This window comes from Rana temporaria, chromosome 3 (genome assembly GCF_905171775.1).
Source record: "Rana temporaria chromosome 3, aRanTem1.1, whole genome shotgun sequence".
Classification (NCBI taxonomy): domain Eukaryota; kingdom Metazoa; phylum Chordata; class Amphibia; order Anura; family Ranidae; genus Rana; species Rana temporaria.
This window is the reverse complement of record NC_053491.1, coordinates 192807745-192824202: the sequence shown is the minus strand read 5'-3', so window position 1 is coordinate 192824202 and position 16458 is coordinate 192807745. Positions and strand designations below refer to the sequence as shown.

At 42.2% G+C, this 16458-nt stretch overlaps 1 protein-coding gene across 2 annotated transcripts in view; it reads right to left on the bottom strand.

Annotated features, from left to right (window-relative positions):
* Positions 1 to 617: 617 nt before the first annotated feature.
* Positions 618 to 16458, bottom strand: part of BEST3 (bestrophin 3) — a 46847-nt gene continuing 31006 nt past the window's right edge. Inside the window, exons 4-10 of one of the 2 annotated variants that reach the window (XM_040344018.1) lie at positions 16107 to 16340; positions 11934 to 12088; positions 10719 to 10796; positions 9211 to 9363; positions 6128 to 6208; positions 5022 to 5173; positions 618 to 1816 (exon numbers count right to left, since the gene is read on the bottom strand). In XM_040344018.1, coding sequence (XP_040199952.1) covers positions 952 to 1816; positions 5022 to 5173; positions 6128 to 6208; positions 9211 to 9363; positions 10719 to 10796; positions 11934 to 12088; positions 16107 to 16340 — 1718 coding nt within the window. In that variant the 3' untranslated portion in view covers positions 618 to 951. The remainder of the gene's footprint in view (positions 1817 to 5021; positions 5174 to 6127; positions 6209 to 9210; positions 9364 to 10718; positions 10797 to 11933; positions 12089 to 16106; positions 16341 to 16458) is intronic. The other variant, XM_040344019.1, reaches the window with a different exon arrangement.

The following is a 16458-nucleotide window of genomic DNA, read 5'->3' as shown; positions in this document are numbered from 1 at the left end:
ATCTGTGTTTTTTGCATGTTTTAACTGCAGTTTTAAAAATGTAGCATAGTGCGCTTTCAGAAAACACACAAAAATGCGCAACTTAATAGATAGTCTATGCTAAAACTGCAGGTAAAACATATGAAAACTGCTTATACACCCTTGCTGTGGCCAAACCACAGTGTAGCAGTGTGAAACCAGCCTTATGCCCCGTACACACGACCGGTTTTCCTGTCAGGAAAAAAAGCGAAATTGTTCCCCACGTGATTCCTCTCCAGCCTGCCTTGCATACAGACGTTCATGCCAAATCCCGCCCGACCAAAGCATGGTGACGTACAACGCGTACGACGAGACTATAAAGGGGAAGTTCCATTCAAATGGCGCCGCCCTTTGGGGGCGCTCCCGTCTCATACTTGATTCTGAGCATGCACGTTTTTTTCCCCTCGGAAAAGCACACACACGAGCGGTTTTCGTGATGGGAAAAAGACCACCGGGAATCACGACGGGAAAAAATAGAGCAGGTTCTAATTCTTTTGTGGGCAGTTTTCTCGTCGGGAAAAACTGCTATGGAGCATACACATGACCAGTTTTCCCCACAAAAAGTAAACATGGCAGTTTTCCCGTTGGGAAAACCGGTCGTGTGCACGAGGCATTAGAACCATATTTCAGTGAGTAGTGACTAATTCAGAACTTGATTTCATAAGTGCAAGTTTCAAACCTCTTCTGATGGGTACAGTCAACGTTCTGTTATTTTCCTTGGAAATGAGAAAAAAAGCACTATATTATACAAATGCCCTGCTTCCAGCGAGAATTGCACCATGTTGATAACAAGTATGAAATGACCATGTCAGTAGCTTGACTACAAACATTTGTTCTTAGATATTTTTGTGCGTTATGAAAGTCGTTCCTCTTGTTAGGCAGATTCTCTTGTCCCAGAACTACATGTTTGCATTTACAGGATTTAATATTATCTTATATTTTCCCATCTTTCTTTTCATCGTGAAAGTCGACAATGTCTGTTTCTCTGGTGGCAATGTGGCTCAATAAATCCAGCAAATTTTCAGTGGAATTTGAGTGAACACCTAAAGCAGGCACTTCCCTTTCTGAAGGCAAAGAAAGAGGTATATTATGCAGAGATGTATATGGTGGCTGTAAACCTGTTAAAGGACTTTGTGTTGGGAATATAATTTCACTTAACCGATGGGATGCAATCTGTTGATCTTTAGTGATGTGCTGTAATTTCTCCCCACCTGTATTCAGTGGAACTTGTATTGACCCTTGTTTCTGAATATCTTGTTTGGGAATTATTTCAGAGCTTGGTTGCTCTGTGTTTTTCTGAACACAGTCAGTATTTTCTCCATTATTTAATATAGGTGGAGAATTTGATTGCAGTGGGGTGGCATTTTGGACTAGCGTTTCAGAAGATGTACTAACCACCACTTCAGGTACATTTAAAGCTGAGTTTGGTGTTGTACTGTTCTCATTTGAGGGTTGTCTTACGGAAGTACTTGATTTACTAGACTCCCGAATAACAGATAGATCATTTCTAGTGGTGCCAGGCTTAGCATTTTGATCCATAGATCCGTGCCTCCTACTACCATGAATATTAGTTCTTCTGGATGGAACAACATGGAAACTGCCTATGTGACTTGTTTCAGAAGGAAAGAACGTAGCTGAAGCATCACTTCCCTGTCGACTGAAAGTACTTCTGACGGGAGATTCAGGATGCTCATGGACACTTAAAAAACGCTTGACTCTTCTTAAAACAGAAGGTTGTCTTCTATGCTTCTCTTCATCCAGAAACCAGTCCTCATGTAGAAATACAGAATCAGGTAGCCTACAGCAGAGACAAAAAGCAGAAAATAATGTATTACTGTTTGCACGGAAAAACCTCAGTTCTCAAGTCCCTCCAAAAGGTCATGTTTTCAGGATCACCTTTACCTTGCACAAGTGCATTAAATCAATGTTATTAGCTTGGTATTTATGAATGCTATTTTGTTTAATGGAAGTTCCCAAAAACATGGCCTTAAGAGTGTACTTGAGGAATGGGGTTGGGAAACCTTATCATAGTGTAGCATTACCCCCCAGTGGAGCTGCTGGATTTTTGGGCAGCGTGTTACCTCATGGCTCCTCCGAAATTCCTAGGGGTGAATGATGCGTATAGCATTTAGTAGAAGTAAAGGAATGTCCATGACAGGTGCTCTTTGCTGTGCTCTTTATTACCCAGCCAGGTAAAAACAGTAAACTTGTGGTGAGGATCTACCCTTAAATTTAACTAGCACCAGTACTATAAAGTACATAGGCGCTACGATAGATTGATGTATCAGTCAGTTTAAAGCTTAATGTGACACTAAAATCTGATTTGAAAAAAATAAAATCCTACGTATTCTTAACTTCTACCTTCTATTGCTTTCAGTCTCCTTCAAGTCTCCAAATCCCTTTCTTTACTGCTGCTGTGATCTGACTTCCTGTTAGTGAGTGATTACATTCATTCTCCATGGTCTCACTGTATGTCTGAAGATAGACATCATCTCTTGCTCACTCTTGGAATGGATTATGGACTATGGATCATAGATTATGGGATCAGTGAACATGACTGTAACTAATGTACACTACTTGTTTCAAACAACTGAGAGGGAAAGGGAGAGGTCCAGAAGCTCACATGGGGCATTGCAGTAAGAAACTGTTTCAAGAAAAATATATTACAGACGCCCCCGCCCATTTTGGGACAAACCATCACCCCTAGCACCAAAGTCAAAAGTCTCGGAGTCATTTTTGACTCTGACATGACAATGGATGCACAAATAGGTTCAGTAGTTAGCGGATCCCACCAGAATCACTTTCAAGGCACTCTGCCTAATACATAAGTGTATTCAAGGCAACGCCCCCCAATATCTATGCGAAAAAATAAAAGCCCATAACCCCAATCGCATTCTGCGATCCACCAATCAAAACCTACTCCAGATACCCAAAGCCAGATACAAGTCCAAAGGAGATCGAAGATTTGCAGTCCAGGGACCTCGCCTGTGGAACGCACTACCAACCACCATCCGACTGGAGTCGGACCACTTGGCCTTCAGGAGAAAGATTAAAACCCATCTCTTCTGAGGTCAAGGGGTTCCTTACCCATGAAATGGATACAGCGCCCAGAGGCGATTCAGTTCGCATGTGTTGCGCTATATAAGTTACTCACTCACTCATCTGCCGAGCCTGCTACGTAAACTCATTCCCTTCATCCCAAAAGAAGACACAGCAGTCGTGGTGGGAACAATAATGAACTCCAGACTGGACTATGCAAACGCCCTTTACCTCGGACTCCCAAAATGCCAAATTGCTCGTCTACAAGTCCTCCAGAATACGGCGACACGACTTGTAACAGGAAAAAAAAACAGGGAATCAATCTCGCCCTCCCTCAGGTCCTTCCACTGGTTGCCCATAAAAGATCGAATTATGTTTATGGCGCTCTTCCTGATGCACAAATGTGTACAAGGAAGTGCGCCCCAATATCTATGTGAAAAATTGTAATCAACCAACCAAAATCTACTCCAAATACCCAAGGCCCGCTACAAGTCCAAAGGAGAACGAAGATTTGAAGTCCAAGGACCTTGACTGTGGAACTCATTACCAACCAGTATCTGAACAGAAGGAAATCACCAGGCCTTCAGAAAAAAACTCAAAACCCATCTATTCTGAAGGCAAAATATAGTAGGAAATGGATACCAAGCGCCTTAAGTCGATTCAGATCGCATGTGTAGCGCTATACAAGTTTTTCATTCACTCATTAAAGTGGTTGTAAACACGCACATTTACCCAGTAAAGTGACCAGCCTCAGGTGATACACAGAAATGAAATAAACCCTGCTGCATAAGTTGTACCTGATTATCTGCAGACCTCTCATCTTATAGTCTCCTAAAGTGCAAATTTTACAGAGCACCTCTGAGCTTTAGCAGGCAGAGGGCATGCATCTGAGGTCACACACTGCAGAGCATATAGCAGGGAGTTGACTAATCTGATCTGAGATCTGAGTGGAGAGAAGGGACACCCCCCCCCCAATACAAACTCATAGGTAAACATGCACAACTGGGGGTTTTAATCACAGTTTTTGTGCTGCAGCTCCCTTCCCCTGTCCCCCTGATTCCTTTAGAGTTGACATTAGCTGTCAGAAATGATTTGAGAAGATAGCAGAGCAGGCAGCAGACAGAAATCACACTAAGGGCCCTTTCACACATGCGGACAGTATGTCTGTATTTCATCCATCTGTTTTTGGGTGAAATACGGACATACATGTATCCCTATGGGATAGGGGGTGTCAGTGGATGAACATCCGCTGACATCTGATCTCATCGCTGTCCGCTATGCTCCGATTCTGCAGACAGAGGAAAAATATTTCCATTCGTCTGCAGAGCGGATTGGGTGAACGCGGACAGACGGTCCCTGCACAGTGTGCAGGGACTCAGCGGAGTGATCCCCACTGAGCAAGCGGATGAAACATGTACGGATCCTCAGGGCCTAAGGGGTCGATTTATTAAAACTGGAGAGTGAAAAATCTGGTAGCTAATCCACTTCTAACTTCAGGTTGTTCAATTAAGCTTTGACAATAAAACCTGGAAGCTGATTGGTTTCTATGCAAAGCTGCACCAGATTTTTCACTCTCCAGTTTTAATAAATGAACCCCAGAGTGTTTTAAATTGAGGCTGTAGGTACACACTATAGAAGGATGTGCTTTGTTCATTTTTCATGTCGGAGGTTTACAACCCACTTGAGTAGTAGATGTGTGATTGGAAAATAAGGATATCATTTAGTGTCACTTTAAGTTTAGGTAATTTTTTTTAATTCAGCGCCCAGGGAAGTCAGTACTTACATTGAAAAAAAAAGGCGTCCCTAATGCTAAAGGCTGCTATTTTTCTTGAAATCTTAATTTCTCTTAAATTAGTGACTGATAACATTAGCAAGGTAGAATTGCGCTGTTTGTGTGGAATTGTGTAGAAATGTACACATTAGTAAAGCTACATACGCTTTTACCTGGTGGAAATGATAATTACCCCATATGGACTGTTGATCCCAAGAATGAAGGAATACAGTAGTCAGCCGCTGCAAGTGTGTATGGTGGTCGTGCATCAGAGTCATTCCAGTAGATGTCTCTACTCATCTTTGGTAAGTTTGTATGCATCTCATCCACAGCCATTAGGGAAACCTAAAACCAGTGATTTAACTATTAATATTTGAAAGCCTAGAATAAATCTTCACAGCACAGCTTCATAGTGCATATTATGATGTATTTCATGACCTTGGACAAGGATAAGGAGGTTTAAGTGGAAGATTATCTACAAGTTTTATTAGTGCTTTCTTGCCACTTACTTGTAGGTATGGAGGTTCATACAACTGTGGTTGCTAATGCAATTGCCCTTCGCAGGCAATTTTGTCCCATACAACTAGTGACAAAACGTCATACCTAACTATTCTCTGTAACGTACTATGCTTCATTCAGCTTCACACTTAACAGCAAATTTAGATTTTTGCATCCCACATAATTGACAGCTTTCTATCCATGGCTATGCCTTGATATTCTGTCATTGGAAATTCCAAGCAGCAGTAAAAATGGGAACCCCAGATAATCCAAACTCTCACATGGTTTTAAGTTATTACTGTATGCATACACAGACTAGGCTACAGATCCTGGTAACTAAGAATCCTGGTGGCGCCCAGGGTGGGTTATAATTTTCTTAAAACATTCCTGCATAATACACTGGTAGCTGAGGTTGCTGTGCACTGTGCTGGGCATGACTGACATAGTTGCCAGCATTGCAAAAAAAAATATTTGTCTGTAGGCGGAGTCTTGCTATAATTAGCAGGCGGGGCATTTGTTTTAAGGGGTGCATATCAAGCAAAGAAGAGTGACATCACAATAAAAGGTAGAAAGTAACAGGTATGTCTTACAATCTAAAAAGTGGTTATAAATCTTAGGCCCTTGCAATTCTCTAATGCTACATGTAGCACCTCCACTTCAGAACACTACTAACTGTGTGCAGACACCATCCATGGTAGATTTAATTTTTTTTGATCATTCACCACGACTGTTCGTAGGCTGTATAACTAACTGTCTTAGAGCTTTCTCAGGAAAAAAAAAAAATCATGCAAAGTTCCTAACCTGTAAATTTCTGTCTATACACCAGTTAGTTTCAAAGTCATCATCATCTTCTCCAAAAGGGTTAATTAGCTGCTCAGCCACCTATATTAAAAATGAAGACAATAACAAACAGTTTTTAAGGCTTACTTTTGCTAACAGTTACAGCAAAGTACGGTAAACAGTAAGAACTATGCTACATGTATATTTCTTGTCTATGCTTCTGTAAAGCTCCCATCTGTTCCTAATTTGGAGGGACTGTCCCTCTTTTGGAACAAAGTCCTTCTGTCCCTATTTCCTCCTCATTTGTCTGTCATTTTGGTCTGATGCATATACCTGTATAAAAAATGCACAATTTATCAAAATATGTGTACTGAAGGGGCTGGTGGCAAGAACTGATTCTTCCCCAAACAGTGCAGAGGCCACCAATCACCCAAGCAACAGTCCATTAACTTTTGGCTCTAATAAGCCGTCTATGTTTTTTTTGTTGTTTTTATAATTTATTGCTTAAAGAACTTTAAACTGGAGAGGGGGTAGGGTGGTATGGGATACTCCAGGAACGCTGGATAGTAGCTGGAAGACATTCTTCACTAGGCTAGACTTCCCTGAACAATCTTTAGGCCAGGGACCAAGGGGAATGTCCAGAACTAAGACCCTGTAAGAGCTGCCTGGAACTTATCAGCCCAAAAGAAAACAGCAAACAGTCACCAGGACCTTGAGCTCAGGTTAGTTCTCACAATGTCACATGACAGCTGAAGACTTTCCAGCTTCCACCGGGCATCACTATATCAAAGGGCAACTGCATCGTTCCTAGCTTACTCTAGACTCACTTTGTCTGCACGATAGGATCTCACTTCCAGTTTCCACTAGATGCTCTTCAGTGAAGGAGAGATTAATGCTCAAAATGCCACAGGTCAGCTACACACTTTCCAGCTTCCACCAAGCACTCTTCAGTAACCTCTCCAAACCAAATCTTTAGCTCCAACCATACTAAGGAATAACCCCCCCCCCCCCAAGCATTGCCACAACTTGGAGCTTGATGAACACCAAAAAAACTCCAGTAGAACGTCCTTAGAGGAGCAGCAGCCCCTGAGGCTGTGGAACTTCTCCAGCAGGACATGAACCCAGCTGCTCCAGACCCCAGACTATTTATGTTCTCCCTGCCATCCACTGGGCACATCTCCCCAGGAAATAGCTGGCGCACAATAAATATTCAAGCTGCCTATTTGACTCTCCCCTTCCTATGTTCTAGAATCATCCAGAACCCGGGAGATAGATAATAAAACCGGCAACCTGTGAAATCTAGAGCAGCCCAAAGAAGTCAATAGCCGCCACAATAATTACAGAGGAGCCAAAAAAGAACTACATTTGTCTGACATCCTAGAAGCCTATCTAGGAGGGTGCTATTAGTGTCTTACACGGCTATACCTTTCACCCAATTTCTAAATTGTTGCATTTATAAGTTTCAAAAGCCAGTATACAGAAATAGTAGTAGTAGTAAAAAAAATTAAATACTTGTTTGCTTAAGCCAGTGGTCTCTAAACTGTGGTCTGCAGGGCAGATGTGACCCTTTGCTAGCCTTTATCCAGCACTTAGGGCTCTGTTCCTCCCACTGATAAAGGCAATTGTCATGCATATGCAGTAATGTTTGTCTGTCAGCTTACCTCCTCCCATGTGTTCACCTTAGAGGCCAGTCACTCTCACCTGGCTGCTTAAATAATCTCTCCTCTAGCAAGGCTCCACCCCAGGCCATAACAGGAACTCTATATTAACCAGTGCACTGCAGGTCTGCCTTGCTGATCAACGTTGTTTGTTTGGGTTCCTGCTTGCCGTGTGCTACGTTTATCTCTGTGTACCGATCTTGGCTTGTCCCGGACTATTCCTGTTTGCTTTTGACCCTGACCTTTGGCATGTCCTTCATTTATCCTTGTCTGCTTGTCGCCCTGACCTTGGCTTACCCCTCCCTAATCTCTATCCTGATTGGCTGCTTCCCCTCTCTCCTCTATGCCCTACGGAGCGTGAGCTGGGGGACTCTGGGGGCCGCGACCTGGATTCAGTTGCAGCTAAGGCCAACCTCACCACTAGAGGCTCTGGTGAATACCTGCTGAATCTTAGACTCCGCGCCCTGGGGAATGTTGGGCTCAAGCTTCCTGTGGGATCCCTGTTTGTGCTCGAGTGGACCTGCCTTCCATATCCACTCTGTCTTCCATCCTCAACAGTCTGCCATAGGGTTCATTACCTGGTGGTGCACTCCTGACTCCATCTGTCAACTGGCCACAGGTGACTTGACAGCAATATTACTAATGACAACAACAATGGAGTACTATTCCTTCCACTAAAATCAAAGATGGAGCACTATTCATTCTACGCATACCATAGATGGGACACTATTTCTCCCACACCAGTGATGGGTCACTATTCCTCCTACTGATAGCAATGATGGGACACTATTCCTCCCACTGATACCAATGATAGGACACTATCCTCCCACTGACACCAACAATGAAGATTATTCCTCCCATGAATACTAATACCCCCCTACTGCCCACGGGTAGGATGTCATTTTTTTACCCCTGCGGACCATCAAGTCTGAGGTATTTTCTACTCTCACTGAACACAATCTGACCCTCCTAAAGTCTGAAGGAAACTGGCCCTTTGCTTAGAAAGTTTGGAGATACCTGGTTTAAGCAATACGTTTTTGTGTATTAAATCTCCATGTAACAGAGGATGTGGCAGGGGTGTGCCCTTTGCCTACATACATTTTGCTAAAAGGTGTCCCTCTTTCCCATCCTAGGAAATTGGGAGGCACGCTATATGTGTAAATGAGTGTAGCCTGCTATACTGGTCATTATATTACTGTAGATTGCAACCATCTTTTTCTAAAATTAAAATATTAGCAGTCAAGAACACACACGACCTATATAAAAGTCGTTATACAGAAACCCTTTGCTCCCATATGGTTATAAAACACCTGCTCAAGTCTAATATCTTTGTATTATATACAGATAGACAAGCATGCATAATGTATAAACATAGACAGACAGCGAGAGAGTGTGTGATAGATAGAGAGAGAAAAAATAAGAGAGAGAGAAAGAGAGAGGGTTCACCTTTAACCAGCCTGCATAGAAAAAGAACTGAAGCAGAGTGAAGACTGGAATGTAGAGGTCCAATTCATGTCCTACATAAGCTTGTTTAGGGTCTAAGAACTGACGTCCGATTATACAGGCGAAGAAGAAAGTATATACCGCAAGAGTTACTACCTAAAAAGTATACAGCAGTGTGGATTTGTGTTAACTGTATGTAAAATGTAAAGAGTTGCACAGTTAGAAAGTATAGAGTACTTCTAGTGAGCAAATATGATTATTTATTGTAGTTTTATTTGTGACTTTAACATTTATACATGCTTACACTTCAGGAGTATACAATCAGTTTTCAATCACATTACCTCTCTTCCTAACAATTGTTGACATAAGAAATCAGCCACACAGGGAATGTATTGATTTGCCTAAACTGGCAACACATAAGTAGGGTACACACGTACTGAAATTTTCTGTGTGTACCGCTCTCTGTTCAAAAGAAGTCGGCTGTTAGACTGGCTTTTGTTGGACATTTTTTTTTTCAATTTGCTGATTGCATAAAAACTCTATGGCCCAGATTCTCAACCGAGATACGACGGCGTATCTCCAGATACGCCGTCGTATCTCTGCATTGAGCCGTCGTATCTATGCGACTGATTCTTAGAATCAGTTACGCATAGATATCCATTAGATCCGACAGGCGTAAGTCTCTTACGCCGTCGGATCTTAAGTGCAATTTTTTTTGGCCCGCTAGGTGGCGCTTCCGTCGAAGTCCGCGTCGAGTATGCAAATTACCTAGATACGCGAATTCCTGAACGTACGTGCGGCCGACGCAGTAAAGTTACGACGTTTACGTTAGGCTTTTCCCGGCATATAGTTGCCCCTGCTATATGAGGCACAGCCAATGTTAAGTATGGCCGTAGTTTCCGCGTCGAAATTTTAGAAAGTTACGTCGTTTGCGTAAGTCGTCCGTGAATGGGGCTGGACATCATTTACGTTCACGTCGAAACCAATGACGTACTTGCGACGTCATTTGGAGCAATGCACGTCATTTGGAGCAATGCACACTGGGATATTTTACGGACGGCGCATGCGCAGTTCGTTCGGCGCGGGGACGCGCTTCATTTAAATAAATACACGCCCCCTACCCGCCGAATTTGAATTCCGCTGGGTGATTTACGCTACGCCGCCGCAACTTACGGAGCAAGTGCTTTGAGAATACAGCACTTGCCCGTGTAAGTTGCGGAGGCGTAACGTAAATGAGATACGTTACGCCCGCACAATTTTGCGCCGATCTACCTGAATCTGGGCCTATGTGTATACCCTGCTATAGACTTGCATTATGATAAGGAGCTGTAGGCCAATACCACTGTGTCATACTGCAAAGTGGGAATTTCGAATTGAGAAAATAAGGCTGCACCCATGCACACATATATTTTTTCATTATACATACATACATATGATCTGTCTGATGTCTAGCACGTATCACATGCATACCTAAAAGAGACTACACATGTCCTTAAAAAAATTGCATTTACCTGTGTGTACACCAGAGGAATGCCAACCCAGTCATAGCCAAATAAGAGACCACACCAAGACCGGAACCGGTTCATCTCCTGGGGTAAAGCACACATCAGTATCAGCTAATAAGTTAATTGCATTTTTTGTAGGCTACTCATCAAATACACTGCCTATCCCTATATGGAAAGGATGTTGTTTTTATTTGAAACAAAGAACAAGCAATATCTGTAGAAACTGCTTATTTATGCCTGTTATGTGTACCTGGACTCATGGTTAAAGTGATAATAAAGGTTTACTTTTTTTTTTGACAAACATGTTATACTTACCTGCACTGTGCAAAGGTTTTGCACAGAGCAGCTCCTATCCTCTTCTTCTCGGGTCCCCTGCCAGCGTTCCTGGCTTCTCCCCTTTGACCAGTGCCCCCAACAGCAAGGCGCTTGCTATGGTGGCACTGGTGCATGCTCGCTCTCCAGCCCCACTATATGCCTTCATAAGACAAACAGAGCTGCGTCTTGGCCCCACCCTCCACTTTCTCATTGGCTCACTGGCTGTGAGCAGTGGGAGCCAATGGCTCCTGCTGCTGGCTCCCACAGGAGCGGGAGCCAATGGCTCCTGCTGCTGTGTCTTAGCCAATGAGGAGAGAGAGATCTGGGACAGCTGAGGCTCCTGTGCACATTGCTAGATCAAGAGGGGAAGTTTGACATGCTTCGGATTATTATATCCACTTGCATGCTAGTAACCTGAGGAACTGGGCTATTCGTTAACTTGCTTTTGATATCCAGGACTTTTTTCAGCTATTTAGGGATTTACATTTTCAGAAAAACTTGATTTAATTATGTATATCAAAGACAAAATTGACACCAGCACTGCTAAATAAAATGTGGCATAAAGCACAGCCCTGAAAATTATAAGTATTACAATATCATTATTTTGTGGCTGGAAGCAGTACTTATTATTAATTTAAAACAACAAAATGTAAGTATTAGGCACAAAAAAGTTTGTTTTACAATTAGAACTGGATGTTGCTGGAGAAGATAATATGATTTTTGGCTAAATGCAAGGTGGTATTTCCATGCAACCAAGCTTCCACCAAGCAAAACTAGATTTTGTATTTACTGCTCACAAGGAAAAAAACTGTCAGGAATCACACAAAATGCACTTACATATTCTTGGTTCACTAATGCAGCACACACTTGGGAATAGCCCATTTCTGTATTCGCTTTCTGACTTACATGAAGCATTGACTGAAGATCAATGCTGTCACGAATTCTTCCATCAGACCTGGCCTTTGAAGCTAAATTTCCAAACCAGATGGCTGGTACCCAGTACTTAAGGTGAGGAGAGTTAAGGTTGTCATATATTTTTCGCTCATCTGCTGTCATAAATCCTTTTTAAATACAAAGCAGATAAATATAAGTAGTATTATAACCATAATAACAATAATAATTAGTAATAGTGAACTTAAGAAAGCAGCGAGTTTATAGCCATACTAAACCTGTGGTGAACAAAACAGAAAGATTGCACCTACAAGTACTCACAGTACAATTATAACCAAGGTCAAGGAGCAATGTGTAGCTTGCCTCACCAATATTTCACCTTGTCTGACACTGTACAGTAAAACCTTGGATTGAGAGTAACTTGGTTTGAGAGCGCTTTGAAAGACAAGCAACATTTTTAAATAAATCTTGACTTGATATACAAGCGATGTCTTGATATACAAGTAACGACACGTCACAACTGAGTTTAAAAGAGAAGAGAGGCACGTGTAGCAATACAGTTACATTTAATGAAGGTACAACATTTTGACTTTAAACTCACATGGTTGACAGGCAGATCTAAGTATGTAGGGATCCGGGGTAAAGATGTCCACATAGACCATCCTCCTCACCACCATTGGCGTTGCCCCTTCCACGCCCCTCCACAAGCGCTTCAAACCTCGCTTTCAGATCACTCTACTGAAGGGTAGACTTCCTGGTCACGTTTGCACACAGTTTAACCCCAGATGCCTGCTTACTAAGATGTACCTCTTTTAATAATCAACCATGCGAGTTGCTAAATGTTGTACTTTCGTTAAATGTAGACATATTGCTACACTTAGAGGCGCTCTCTTCTCTTTTATACTGTGTAGCTCCTGCTGTATTTTTCTTCTAATCCCCTCCTGGAGGCTTCCATTTGTGGATGGACATTTTATGATTACACTACCTGGTCACATTGCTATAATCTTTTTATATGGACTATAAGCTGAAGGACTTATGAATAAATGGTTGTGGAACAAATGATTTGAGTTTCCACTATTTCTTATGGGGAAATTTGCTTTGATATACAAGTGCTTTGGATTACAAGCATACTTCCTGGAACGAATTATGCTCGCAATTCAAGGTTCTACTGTAATTATCTTCTTTACTATTTCTATTAGTATCCTTTATTTATAATGCATTAGCATTAGGCAATGGTTAACATAACATAATAAAAGGATTTTTGTGCTCACCGCAAAATCCTTTTCTTGGAGTCCATTGAGGGACAAATAGGGATACTTAGCATTCTTAGACAGTCAGGTTATACTGCTGCCTAAAGGCGAAATGGACGCTGGCAACAAAATAGCCATTGACTAGCAAAGGATAACATCGACCACAACCATCATGCCTCAATTTTGTGGCAGAAACAAAACAAAGGGAAATGACCTGTAAATGGGATCCAAGAAAAGGATTTAATGTTGAGTACAAACAGCCTATTTTCTTTCTTGTCCATTGAGAGACACTGTAATTCCAAGAATTTATAAAATAGGACATTCAAAATAAGTCTAACAGAGAGGAGGGCAACATTACAACGAGGTCCATCAAGCCCAAGAAAAGACAGCAAACTGGGGAGTCGTCTGAAAGACCTAACACCCAAAGCTAGCATCAGATGGGGCCTAAATGTCCGCCTGGTTAAACCTAAGAAACAATAACAGAAGACTAAGCTATTGATTTACTAAAGGCAAATCTACTTTGCACTACGAGTGCACTGCAAGTGCTCTTGGAAGTGCAGTCACTGTAGATCTGAGGGGAAGATCTAAAATGAGAAGAAGCTCTGCTGATATTATCCTCCAATAATGTACAAGCTAAAATGCTGTTTTTTATTTTCTTTGCATGACTCCCTCAGATCTACAGTGACTGCACTTCCAAGTGCACTTGTAGTGCAAAGTGGATTTGCCTTTAGTAAGTAACCCCCTTAGTGTTAGCTTAGACTATACATTTGTATCACAATCTGCCTGAATCACTAGGGATGGTGGAGAGAGAAACAGGACCTGGAACACCTCTGGGCATAGGAACCAGTCTCCTGGTCCAGGCATTGCCGGCTGAGGAAGTCTGCCTACCAATATCTCTAAGTATCCCACAATAGGGGTTCCATGACAGCGCAGCATGTCTAATAGCAGAGCTAACAATCTGGTAAAGCTTGAGTTGCAGACAAGAGGCTGACAGTCAGTGCCCGATAGCAACGCACAACATGGGGACTTCAGAGGTGGGGTTAGATGAACTGCCGCAGCTCTGGTCCCAATTTTCATCAAGGATTTCCCAGACAATACTGGCCTGAGGTGATTAGTATTATTCTATGGTAACTGGAAAATAGACTGGATGCCATTAACTGCAGGCTCATGTCAGAGAGATCACTGGTATAAAATGAGGAAATTTGTGCTCCTTTAAATAAAGAAACATCTAAGATTTATTATATCTGACATGAATCTACTCTTAGGCCTCGTATACACGATGGTTTTCCTTGACAGAATCCATCAAGAAACTTGGTGGCAGAGCTTTTTTGCCAAGGAAAACTGTAGTGTATATGTTTTTCGTCGAGAAAATTGTCGTGGATCTCGATGAGCAAAAAAGAGAACAAGTTCTCTATTTCCTCGCTGTGTTTCTCGTCGGGCTGGTTTACGATGAGAAACACGTTTGTGTGTTTGCTTAGAAACCCGCGCATGCTCAGAATAAAGTATGAGACGGGAGTGCACCTTCTGTAAAAGTAGCGTTCGTAATGGAGATACCACATTCGTCACGCTATAACAGACTGAAAAGCGTGAATCGTCTTTTACCAAACTTTTACTTAACACGCAGTAACATGAGATTACCAAAAGCAGCCCCAAGGGTTGTGCCAGTGGAATCAAACTTCCCCTTTATAGTGCTGTCGTACGTGTTGTACGTCACCGCGTTTGAGAACGAGGAGATTTTTTCTTGACAGTGTGTACGCAAAGAAAGCTTGACAAGATTCTCGACAAGCCTGACAAGGAACTCGTCGAGGAAAACGATGTTTCTTTTACGACGAGTTTCTCGGTCGTGTGTACGAGGCCTGACTTCTTGACTAACTGGAGAAACTTCTAGGATTTAAATAGCATGAATCCGCTAACACTGTTGGCTGACTGGAGAGACTTTAAATATTTCATAAATTCAACATGAATCCACCTTCAGCTGTTGATAGCAAAAAAAGTCTTCAAGAAATATCTTCAAACAAACAAAGAACAGCAGAGCTCAAGAAAACACGTCCACTCTCATGGGAACACTGGAAACAGTGGAACCTGATCCTGAAGACCAAAAGTTCGTATCTGCATCATGGTTGTGGGCATCATGGTTGTGGGCAGGGTATTCTGTGCTGGGCAATGGCTTTTTTGTTGCCAGTGTTCATGTCTCCTGTAGGCAGCAGTTTAACCCGATAGGCTAAGAATTCTAAGAATTCCTGTGTTCCTCAATAGACAAGAAGGAAAAAAAGGTACAAATAAAAAACTTCAAACACAAGAGAAGAGGACCCTATCTAAAAATGTAGGAAATGAAAAAAACAAAATACAATAGGAATCTAGTATTAGTGCGTGGAGGTCATGGGAACCGATCACAAATAGGTTTTGGGGAAGTATTTAATGTACTGTATATTCAGTCAATAGAACAAAAAGCGTATGTGTGTGCAAAGGAGTGACAACATCTGTCAATATCATCCATTTTTAATATTGCTTATGTTAGAAGTAGACCATGGGAGCAGGAAGCAAAAACCTGAAATCATATAGCAGAAAAAATATCCCATAAGTCTCACATTGCTTCAAGTTATCTGTAAAACAGTATGTGGCAGTCTCAGCCAGGGTTCCAACCAGGCCACACCCCCTGGTGGTTGGTTGGGGGCATGGCCTGAGTGGAGCCCTGGCTGAGATGCCACATTCCCCTTTACAGAGTACTTGCAGTGATGCAATGGGCGGCTTATGGGTTGCTTTTTCTGCTCCATGGTGATGTCTGGAGCTGCGATGAGCTTCGTTGCCAACCGGCACTCCCAACAGGTGGCATCGGATGAGGACCCTCTAAAGAGCGTAAGCGGCACCTATACTTTCTATCTGGTTCACCTACAATCACATACAGCCTACAAAACTATTTAAACTTCAGTTCTTATACCTGCTTCTACAACATGGTCCATTGTTGGGAATCGTTTGTACACTGCAGTGCTGACTGAACGGAAGATCAGTAAGGAGGTGAGATTAACATAACGCATAAGTGTCCTGCGAAGTAGCCGTCCATATTCATCTCTACCATGCACATTGCTGGAGATGAGAAGCATGAGTCTGTCAGGCCATGGAAGATTTACAAACTGGTTCCACCACCGGTTCACTACAAGAGTAACATAAAAACCTGCAAGCAAAACAAAAGGTGTTTATAAAGAAAACATAAAAAACATTCATAATTTAAACTGAAAATGTATATAAATCAGAGCTGACTATCCAATGACAAAATCTGTTTTATTTAAACC